This window comes from Pezoporus occidentalis, unplaced genomic scaffold (genome assembly GCF_034315485.1).
Source record: "Pezoporus occidentalis ecotype Australia unplaced genomic scaffold, CSIRO_AGI_Poc_V1 ctg38, whole genome shotgun sequence".
Taxonomy (NCBI): Eukaryota; Metazoa; Chordata; class Aves; order Psittaciformes; family Psittacidae; genus Pezoporus; species Pezoporus occidentalis.
The window spans coordinates 986653-997569 of NW_026915702.1; the positions used below are offsets into that span (position 1 = coordinate 986653).

Sequence of the window (10917 nt, forward strand, 5' to 3'; positions counted from 1 at the left end):
AGAACTTTGGTGAAAATAATCAGTCAAAATATATCCACAATACAAAAATATTTGTGCTGGAACTAGTCTAAGCAGCAGGTTTAGCTTTTTCCTTCTTGCAAATGGACATCAGAGTCTGATTCTGATATTAGGCATAGAATAAGAAGAGAATTCAAAAGGAGCAATCCATTCATCGAGGCGTCTGAACAAGTAATCCTTTCTTTATGTACTGCAATGAGGATGGTGACAAACTGAGGTTTTATATTAATCAATAGGCCAATACAAGTCTCTTCATATGGAACTCTTTAACTACTGATTCCAATACAAAATTTCAAAGTGGGGGAAAAACAACAGTGCTAGGAACTTCAGCAAGTTACAAAGCTTCCCCATCCTTTTCTTGTGCCATAACTGTACCTTCTGCTGTCTGCAATTTTGTCTGTTCAGAGCTGAAGTGTTATCTTGTCATGTCATTAAAGCCAGCAGTCTCAGAATACTGATTCAAGGACATTTGTCCGTGTGAAATGCCGTATTTTAAACATGCGATTAGAGAAAATAGGATTCAGCATAAACCTGTGTTTAACATAGTATTTAATGCACTATAATTTGTATTTAACAAGTGCATTATTATTAGTATGTTTACAAAGGAAGGTACTAAAAAAATGTTTTTTGCTATTCTTTTGGCTTCATTACCACTGTCTCTAACTAGAAAATAAAGAATTCACAACCATACCAGTTTGCCAGGGGAGGAAATACAACTAATCCTCCTTAGAACTGTCAGGTTTTAATTCTAATTTTCAACAGAAACATTACCCTGCTGCTCTGGGGACTCTTACCTACAAAGCAGTTTGAGGGACAGCACAAAAGCAAATCTCCCTATAGCTCCTGCTTGATCTGGAAATCAGAATACCTTCCTGACGCAGTAGATAACTAGAACAAAGGCTGGTTTTCATGAGAGGGGTGATTTTGTCCCACCACCAAAACCTTGGAAACTCAATCTAAGCCTGAGATACCAGGACACAAACACATGGTCCAATACGTATCAACAACCAACCATTTTCCCTACCCAGTGTCCAGTGCCTTGCTGCTAAAGAAACCAGCAGCAGAGGTTGGTTGGGTTTTTGCTCAGTTGTTGTCCAGCCCCTTGGATGGCCAGTAAGAGCCAGTGCCAATCTTTTGGGAAGGCCAACATTTTTGCCTGCATAAAACCAGATCATCATCCTCTCAAACACTTCAGCTGATTGCTCTCTGTTGTTAAGAACGTGGCCAAAATCTAATCCCTTGAAAATCAATGTAAATGTGGAATAATTGGGAACAGCCTTTGTTCACAGATCTCTGAAATGAGAGCAGGACAAGGAAAATGGGGTTTTGAAAAGCTCATGCCAACTTCTTTCTATTACAATAGCTCATGTAGCAGCAGTAATAATGACCTTCACTAGATATTTCCATGAGTACTAATGACCTGGGGTTAATGGCCCAAGGCATAGTTTTATGCAGTCAGCTATCACAGCCAGCAATTAATTACCATGAAATACAATGTGCTTTGACCACTATGGCTCGATTAACATTATATTATTAAAAATGAAAAACATTTCAATCTTATTTACTGTGAAGCTGTCCTGGATTTTACTTTACTATATTAGACAAAAAAAAAAAAAAAAAGAAAAAAAAGAAAAAAAAAGCTTGAACCTATATTAAGCCAAACATATGTTCTACAGCACTCCTCCATTAACTTCACACAAATTATGGGGAGCCAAAACCTAACGTCTTGCAACACGAGGATTATCACAACCTGCCCACAGATAGGAAAATATTGTGGAGCAGAGCTCTGTGTGAATTCTGCTTCTGCACCAGCAAAACCTCCCTGAAAACCATTTTCAGCTCTCTGGTGGCTGTAAATGGATTGAGAGAAGGGAGAACAGTGAAGGACACACTGCAGAGAACAGCCCTTCATTGGCAAAAGGTGGGTAAGGGTAGAAAGGGAACGAGATAGTCTGTTTTTACCAATATCTCTCTAATTGGCTTGTAAAGAATATCGGGGTAGATTACTTTTGCACCCAGATTCATGTTCTCTCAGTTTACTTCATTGCATTTTATTATTTCAGTGAGGCTTTTGCAACAAGCCCTGAAAACAAAGCACTTTGGGCTCAAGTCTCATGGTTCCTGGTCAGTTGTTGGTATTACAGCATGATCATTAGCCTGTTGGAGACCTGAAAGGCTCAGGCCAGGCACTAGAACTAGCATTAGGAGGTGCTGGCTTTAATTTGGGGGTTATCAGCTTTAATACCATGAAGGATGCATAAAATTGATGGGATTTTGTGTGTAGATCCGTTGCTCGAAATAAGGTTCTGGCATTCACTATGGGTTTTGTTTCCATTAAATACAGACAGGCACTTCTGTGCTCCTCTTCCTGTCTAGGAGGGCTCTCAAGTAGGGCTTTGAAAACACCACTTGGTCTCTGCTGGACAATTGTGTGCTAACAGAGCTCTCAGTAGGACTACCCAATACAGTACAATATGGCATTTCGAACAGGCAAGCAGGAACCTTGCTGTATGTGTTTTCAGAGCTCCAGCATCAGGCCAACTCAAGAATTCATATAAACAAGAAAATTCATCTCTCTTGAAGGTGATGATGGGTTCAGGTTAGTTTGACAGTGCCAGTAAAACCTGTTTGTGAAATGACTGGTTTCAACAAACTTCTGCAAGTTTCCATGCTTGTTGATGTTTAAAAGCAGAGAGAATTAAGACATTTGGGGCAAGATGCATGCATCTTCCTGGAGAGGTGCAGGGAAGATGGTTACCCAAGGTGTCTGCCAGTGATGGCAGGGATGGAAGCATCTGATCCTCAGCAGCATTTATGATGGCCATGGAGAGCCAGGGACAGCATGCTGCCTGAGGAAAGCCCAAACCTCAGTCCAGTCCCTCTGACAGACCCCACATCCAGCTGGTGGCTTCTGTTTTCAGTAAGGCATGAAACAAAGCATCCATCACTGGTGTTAGAAGACTCCATAAGCACCCACAGAACCATCCACCTGGACACAGCACCTATAGGCACCAAATCACAAACCCCTGCCTTTTCATGGGATGTACCAAGGAAAGACCCATGTGGGACTTCTGTACATCTTTGAGCTCTGATGTGCGAACCACACTAGCCTGTCAGAGGGCTGGATCATTGCCTTGCTGAGAAACTATGAGTACAGTAATTATGGGAATATGACATTTGTAACTAGAAGGCAAAGAATTGAGAAATTGCAAGCACCCAATGTTACGAATTTTTCCTGTATATTAGTAGCTATTCACAGCCTTGCATTTAAATTGCGGCAATTACAGCATTTTTAACATTTTGTTTTGCTTTAGGGATATCAGTCGAGCTTTCCAATGCATTTCATTTCTGAAAAGTGAGAGTGACATTATTCTTTTATATATTGTCAAAAGGAGTTGTCACATTTAGCGATCTTTTCAATCTGTTAATATGTTACTTTCCTCCTAACTGTAGAAAGACTCCAATTAATCATAATGATCATTTATTCAAGTGCCTGCTAATTCTCTTGTACAAATAGCGATGCTGTAGAGCATCGGGGAAAAAAATCAATGGCCACATCTCTGATGAGATAATTTTTTCAGTCATTCAGAATGAGCAGCTTGAAAAAGCCATATTCATAATAAAAATGTATGTAATAAATCAGTTATCCTTATTCCTGCTTTAAAGCGTAGTAATAATTAGGAGAATTCAGATGCACAAACATCATGGTCTGCTTCTTCCACAGCATGCTCATGCAGCGAGACAAGGAGAGGGAAATTGATGGCATGCACTGAAGCAGAATCGAAGGGATAACAATTTCACAGCCCTGCAGCTCAGATGGGTAAAAGGTGACATCCACCACAGGGAAGCCAAGAGTAATTCCAGGGAGTGTTTAATCTCATTCAGCTGAATTAAATCACAGTGTTTGAAGTCTTACTGATAGTTTATGGAGGAATATAGGAAACTTCATATAGAATTCCATGCTATGGGGGAACTTATCAACAAGAAATGGTTAAATTCCCAGTCCACAGTAGCAAGCAACCACAAAGCACCAAGCTGGAATTTGCTATTCCCGTCCCATCCTCTAAGACAGCAACCAGCACAGCTCAGCTAGTGCTATTTGTAAAGCCCATTAGCAAATTACTGACTGGCTGGAGAAGGAAGAGCCACAGAGGAAGGGAGATTCCTGCTGGCACAGCTCCTTCCCAGTGACCTCGGGTGCCGCAGCGCATTATCATCTCCTGGCCAGACCTTCTGGGAAGGCTGTGGATGAGGCCCACACACCTGCACAGTGGAAACATTTGCAAAAGGAGCATGGAGAGGGATGCATAAATCAGTGTTCAAGTATTGCCATAGACTTCATTTTGGGCATGAAGCTGAAGTGGACCAGATGTCAGCAATGCAGCTGATTCCTGCTGGAAGGCATTACTCATACGCAAGCAATGCTGCTCACGCCCAGACCCATGTATTGGTCATGCACTGCTGACATGTCACACTGCTTCAGCATCAGACGAGAGCTGCATTAACCTCTACACCACGCAATGGCAAGGAATGAGTGGGGTTTGTTGTCATGGAAGGAGCGTACTAAGCATAGGTTCTCTTCAAGTTCAACGTGGTCTGCAAATGAGGTCGCAGCAAGGAGATTTGAATGTCAAGGGCTTTTGCATATACTGTCAACATAAAGATAATTTAAGCCTGAGATGAAAGAGGCAGAAAATGACCTCATCCTTCCACTGTAACCTTGCTGCTCCCAAAGGTTTTAATATGATCCTCCAAACTGAGCAATGCTGCTTCAATCTGCCTAGAGATTTGAGTGGGACAGAACATCATAACATTATGTTGTGCAGGATCAGTCCTAGGTCTAAATGGAGCTTAAAAGCCCTGTATATTTTTAGTTACCAAATTTGCCTTCACAAGTTGTCCTGGTTTAAATCACAACAGAAAAGCAGACTTTGGCCATAAACACTTAGTACTCAAACATATGAAATGATTTGTGAAATAGTTTATGAAATATCGAGAACATTGTTAAGTCCAACACCTCAGAAGCCAATCAGTCAGAGTGTGGCCCTCATGGCATTTTGTATGGATACAGTCAAATCTGAGTGTGTTTTAAGGGCAATTCTACAGAGTTCAGTGCTATGCTTCAGAATAATAATCAGATCAAGAAGAATCACCTTGTTTTGAGGACTCCAGCTTGAGGGGGGAAGGATGATTCAGGAGAACCCTCTTGGAAAGGGAGACTAGAAGCACAGCAGCAAACTGGGGTTTTCAGTGGACGACAATCAGTTGCCAATTGTGTATGCTAAGGTTTAGAAACAGCAGTTTTCACATGTCTTCCTGTTGTAGTCTGCCTTAGACATCTGTTGCAATGCCTTCAACTCAATAGAAGAAGGAAACACGAAGGCTGGCAGCCCCAAAGTGGGCTGGATAGCTAATTTCTCACTTGTCATCCTGGCCATCATGAACACCGTGGGCTCAGTTAGTACTCCAAATTTGCTGTTGGCACTGTTTTCCTTCTTGAACAACAGAGATAGCCAAGCCTTACGTGGTGAAGGTCACTTAAGATATCTCACATGTGACACTATTCCAGCCTCAGTGAATGCAACTCAGACACAAAAGAATGAATTTTACAGTCCCATGAAATGAAAGATGCTCCTCCAAACGCAAGTAGTTACCATTAATTTACACGTGCACTTATTTTCTAAACGGTAAATTGCTATTTCTTCGAGGAAAGATTTATGTATACAGACCAGAGAGAAAAGCTGGATTGTAAATATGGAAAATACTCCATTCATACAATTGGATAAGAGGGGGTGAGAGGAGCTAGCTGGAGCTCCAGCTTTTCTGGAAACAGAAAACCACGCTCTTCTTCCCTACTGTTTTAAGATCATTGTAGATTAATCGGTATGCACTGAGCTGTATACCTTGCTCACCTGAACCTCCATTGATATTTAACACACATTAATTAGTGTTGGTGTTATGACCTACAGTAGTTTGAAGGTCAAGTCCCTAAGATCTGTTTTCATGAGATGCAGTAATGTTGTCTCAGGAGACACCAAGTATCATAACTTATTGTGTTGTTAAAATCCGCACAATCAATAAGTCTGCAGCTTTAAAATTTTACAATATGCTAATAAGAGAGGCATAAAATCTTACTGATATTTCATTTACTCCCATCAGCGTTAATGATCTTAACACAGCAGGTGTTACCATTCCTAACAAGACATGGTATTTGCTATTTCATGCTTAGGTGCTCCCTCCTCTTGGTTCACCGAAGCTGAGGAAGCTCTGTTTAAATGATTTGATAATGCTACAGGCAGAGCCACTTTGGGCACAGTTCAGCCCAAATTTCTCCATGAATTAGGCAACATCCTTCATCTACTGTGATCTATGCAGCAAGGTAAAGGCAGGAGTTCCACAGACCTGTCACAGTCTGGAGTCATTTGTAATACAACTCATTTAACAGAATGGAGAAGCAGCGGTTCTATTTCAGATTGTAGTCTTTGTATGGAAATAATACATTTATGTCAGGAAAATATAAGCTTAAGTTCTTCATTGAGACTTTCCCTGGCCTAGGACTAAAAATAAGGGGGAAAGAATCACTGAAAGCAGGGGAAAAACAAACCTAAACACCTGAGTGTAATGCTGGCTAGAAAACAAGATCAAAATAAAAACAGATTCGATTTTGATAGTTTGTTGTAAGGTCATTTTTTTTTCACTAAACTGAAGCAGGACCTGTCCACATGAGGCTGCAGGTTTAATGAGATCTTCTGGTGTGCCAGTGGCTGCAAAAGCAATGTGCACCTCCTCGCTGACTTGCTGTCTGGGAACTGCTTTAGGCCATGTCAGCTCCACGTCCTGGCCAGCATTTAGCAGGCACAGGTAGGTCATTGTGAGCTGTTATCACAGCAGGCACCCAGAAATCCACTAGGTCCCATGTGCAGTTTTAGCTACTGAGGCATACTGATGCTTGGTACCTATGTCCTATAGATAGTCCCATTATAGGAAGGAAACTCCATAACTTGGACATGTCCACCTTTCTCAATTGAAAAGAAAGAAATTTGGGATAAGCAAGCTGCTAATTTGGATCACTCAATTCACTGCTGAAAGTTCCAGGGAAATCACATAATGGCTCTGTACCTTGGTTTCTGTACCTGCAACACAAAGTGCTTTGAGGTACCCTATTGAGAAGGAGATATTTTCAGATTAAATATGATGCAGCACTGCCAGATGCTGCTGCTGATTGGTTCTCATAAAAAGTGGATAGTTGGATGCACATACTGCATCCTATTGCAGGGGGAATGCAGTACTGAAATATTCCTCATTGCTACAACAAAACCCTCTCAATGGAAAAAGCCCATCAAAGTATTAAAAGCTACTTCTGCAGACTTCCTGAAGACATCAATTCCTTTAATCTCTGGACAGCGGCTGTTTTAGAAGAGATGCAATTATAGCTGCTTATGGTGGGATGCATTATGCAAGAATTTGTTATTGATTCAAGGGGAGCCTGCTCAAGCATGCAATCAAAGCCAAGGCAGAGCAGAGGGAAAAGGATGAGGTTTCTATACTTAACTGAATAGATTCACAACACAAGAAGAATCTAAGGCAAAAGAAGCAGTTTTCAAAGAGAAGCATTTTACACACCAAATCACTTTTTCCACACCCAGTACCAGCCTCTAGCACCAGAACATCCTGAAGCAGAGCCCAGAGAGTTACACAAGTCCTCTCACAACCCCAAAATACATCCCCACCATCTCAACCATCCACAGGGGCAAAAACGAAGACTTCTTTGTTTGTGGACCCCCAACCCAACCCAGTCCATCCTTATGGCTCTTGGAGACCACAGCAGCCCTGTCCAAGGCTGTGCCTAAGGTGATGAGACTTGAGGCACCCAGATTACAGGCCAGAGCTGTAGAAACACCTGACCCACCTCAAAATTACAACTGGGGCAAGGCCATGCAGCCACACAAAGCCACATTTTAAGGCAAAAAATTATGGTCAGCTTGGCACCACACCAAAGTTTGACAAGGTCTGTTCAAGGAGGACTGAGACTGGGGGAGGAGAGATTTAACTTGAGAATTAAGAGGTTAGCAAAACTAAAAGCATGTACAGCTCAAACAGTGATACTGGGGTGATAGGCACCCATCAATTTATCTTTGAGAGAGAAACAGAAAGAGGCCATTTAAAAAGGCAGGAAGGCCGGAGGTAAGCAAGAGGGAATAAAATGAGCTTAGACAGCAAGTCAGTCACTAGCAAATATAAAACAAACCATGCAGAGGCTTAATAGCGTGTTTAGCATTTTGAGTAATATACATAAAATTTGCTTTCCTCAACTTGACCTTTGGTAACAACCTTAGGCATGACAAGGATATTATCCTGCAGCATTCCCTTTACTAAACTCATCATGTCCCTGAGTGTTAGTGTCCATATCCTAACACAACCAGCAGAGAGATCAGTAATAATAATTATATAAATACATACATAATGCATATATCTCTCTGCATTCACACACACACACGTGCACGAACACGTGTTCTTTGCTTATAACAGCTCTCCAGTGGAAACATTAGTGACATCTAGGCAGAAAAATATCCATCAGAGATCTTATGTTACCAACACCCCTGATACTGCTGCATAGAAAATGGCAACAAGAGTAGGAGAAAGGGAATAAAACATAAATCAGTAAAGCTAAACAACTCCCTAATATCCCCCCCCCCCCCAAGGGTTTATTTTAATTGGAGCATGACAGTGGCATGTTTCTGGGCTCAGCCACGTGTTTTGCTAAATAATCTTCTTTAAAATATTATAAATATGCAGAACTTTGAGAAGTAGGTCAGTGGCTCAACATGTTGCAGCAAATAGCTCAGATATATACCAATCATTACCCTGTGGTATGCAGCCAGTGGCAGGTCTGACACACTCTGCAGCTAGTTGCATGGCGATTCACTGCATTAGAGGACCATACTCCAAATGGTACAACATCTGAGTACCTGGTTGCAGCTACCAACATAACCCACAGAGAAATCAAACTCTCCCTCTCCTCATTTAAGTTGTCACACAATCAGCAAGGGCAAAAGCAGGAGAAAGCAGAAGGATGTGAGGATTTGACACTGATATAATGAACACAAACATAAACCACAGCTCAGGATAAACCCCGAATACAAGTGCCAGCTCTGCCAGAAAGGTGACTTCAAAATGCTGCTTTAAACATTGGTCCAGATGCATTAAAACCCATCATGGGAGGAACATCTCTGTGCAAGCACCAGACAAGTCCTTTGCAAAGTTCCCCGGGACCTGTAAAAGCCAAGTGGTGGCTCCTACAAAATCCTCCCATGGATTTGGTGCCCTGAATCTGTGCGGTGCAGCTCCCCTTGCCCACCCCCCCTTCCCAAACAGATTTCAGCAAGCACTCACCATCAGCAAGCTCAGAGCAGATTCGGGAGCACGCTGCACAGCCATCTCCTCTCTTCCTATGTACAAATCCTTCCCACGACTCAGTCAGCCCTCGGCCCTCCGTCACAGCAAAGCATCCACAGAGCCCACAGCTAACTGCAGGGAGAGAAACCCCAAATCAGGGTCGGAGAGCATTTGCAAGAGGAGGAGAGGATGGATGAGGGGGTGGGGAGGAGAGGAGGGAAGGAAATAACCTTCTCAGCCAGGGAAAGAAGCTTAAGCTAGGCCAAATTTTACACTAGAGAGAGGAGGAAAATGAAATGGAGAGCCTGCTGGAGGAGCAAGGTATCGGGAACTGCAGGATATTTAAAGCTCAGGTGCATGCCTCCACAGCAAGCAATGCAGGACACGTATCAAACACCTACATGACAGGTTAGGTCCAAGCCATCCTCCCCCTGCCCCAGCACGCAGACTATAATGAATTGCTGTTAATTGCCACTCTCCTTCTTCCACTAAACGAATGCCTGTGTAGCATAAAACTGCCATGCCCCTGACTTTGCATCTCCCTGCCTACCCTGGTGATATTAGCGAGAAACAATGTCAAATATCACAACATACCGCTTCCAACAGGGTCAAATCTCTTCTCTCTTCTTGCAAAGCCCTGCTTCATCTGGTTTTGAAAGCAGACGCCTGCATAATACAGACATGAGCAATGAGTGAGAGGAGCCAGAACCAGGAAGCACTCGGCGTTCACTTGAGAACAGCAATTACCTTTATCATATTCAAGCAAGAGCTGGGTTACGCGCTGACCCTTTTCACCTTACAATACCCCACCACCACCAAAAGAAAGTCTCTTCCTCCTCCTCTCCAAATGGACTCAGCTCCCTGTGGAGCTAACACACTTCCCAGAAACATGTAATTACACAGGCTGTTGTGTTAGCGCTCTGATCACGCTGCCTGTACTGCATGGAAACGGCAGCCAGGCAGTGTGTGTGTGTGTCCCCCCCTTCCCTCCCTTCGCAAGGAGACATGCTGCAATCCCCCACCGAGCTCCTGTGGCTTGGGGAGCTGGAGACAGCTAATTGGGAAAATGGGGCTGGTTAAGACACAACGACAAATTAGCCTTGAAAATAAGCCCCTTGCTTAAACATGAGCTGTAAATGGGAGAGCGCTAAAAATAGAGCATCCTGGTAGGAAGGCCAGTACTCTCACCCACGTGTCCTGCCTGTAGGACCCCTGTTTTGTAGGGCTCAATCCTCAGTGCATCAACTCTTGCACCGCCCCTCTGAACAAGCAGAATTTTGGCTTTGTTTCCTAAAATGTTAGGCTTCGCGTAATCACAATGTCTGTTCATCTGCCAAATCTCACCTGCACATTCCCCCTCCCCCGTGATTTTGGAACCCAATTAAAGTTTCAGACAAATTCAAGCAAAGCTGAATTCTCTGACACGTGTCATTCCTGCATCTGTTACAGAGATTGGTACCAGGGCAGAAAAGAGAATAGAATCACTTTCTCCATGAAGGTGGG

At 42.9% G+C, this 10917-nt stretch overlaps 1 protein-coding gene across 1 annotated transcript in view; it reads right to left on the reverse strand.

Annotated features, from left to right (window-relative positions):
* Window positions 1-10216, reverse strand: part of FRMD4A (FERM domain containing 4A) — a 380907-nt gene extending 370691 nt beyond the window's left edge. Inside the window, exons 1-3 of the mRNA XM_062631904.1 lie at window positions 10162-10216; window positions 10009-10080; window positions 9412-9546 (exon numbers count right to left, since the gene is read on the reverse strand). Of these exons, the coding sequence (XP_062487888.1) occupies window positions 9412-9456 (45 nt within the window). The 5' untranslated portion in view covers window positions 9457-9546; window positions 10009-10080; window positions 10162-10216. The remainder of the gene's footprint in view (window positions 1-9411; window positions 9547-10008; window positions 10081-10161) is intronic.
* Window positions 10217-10917: the final 701 nt, after the last annotated feature.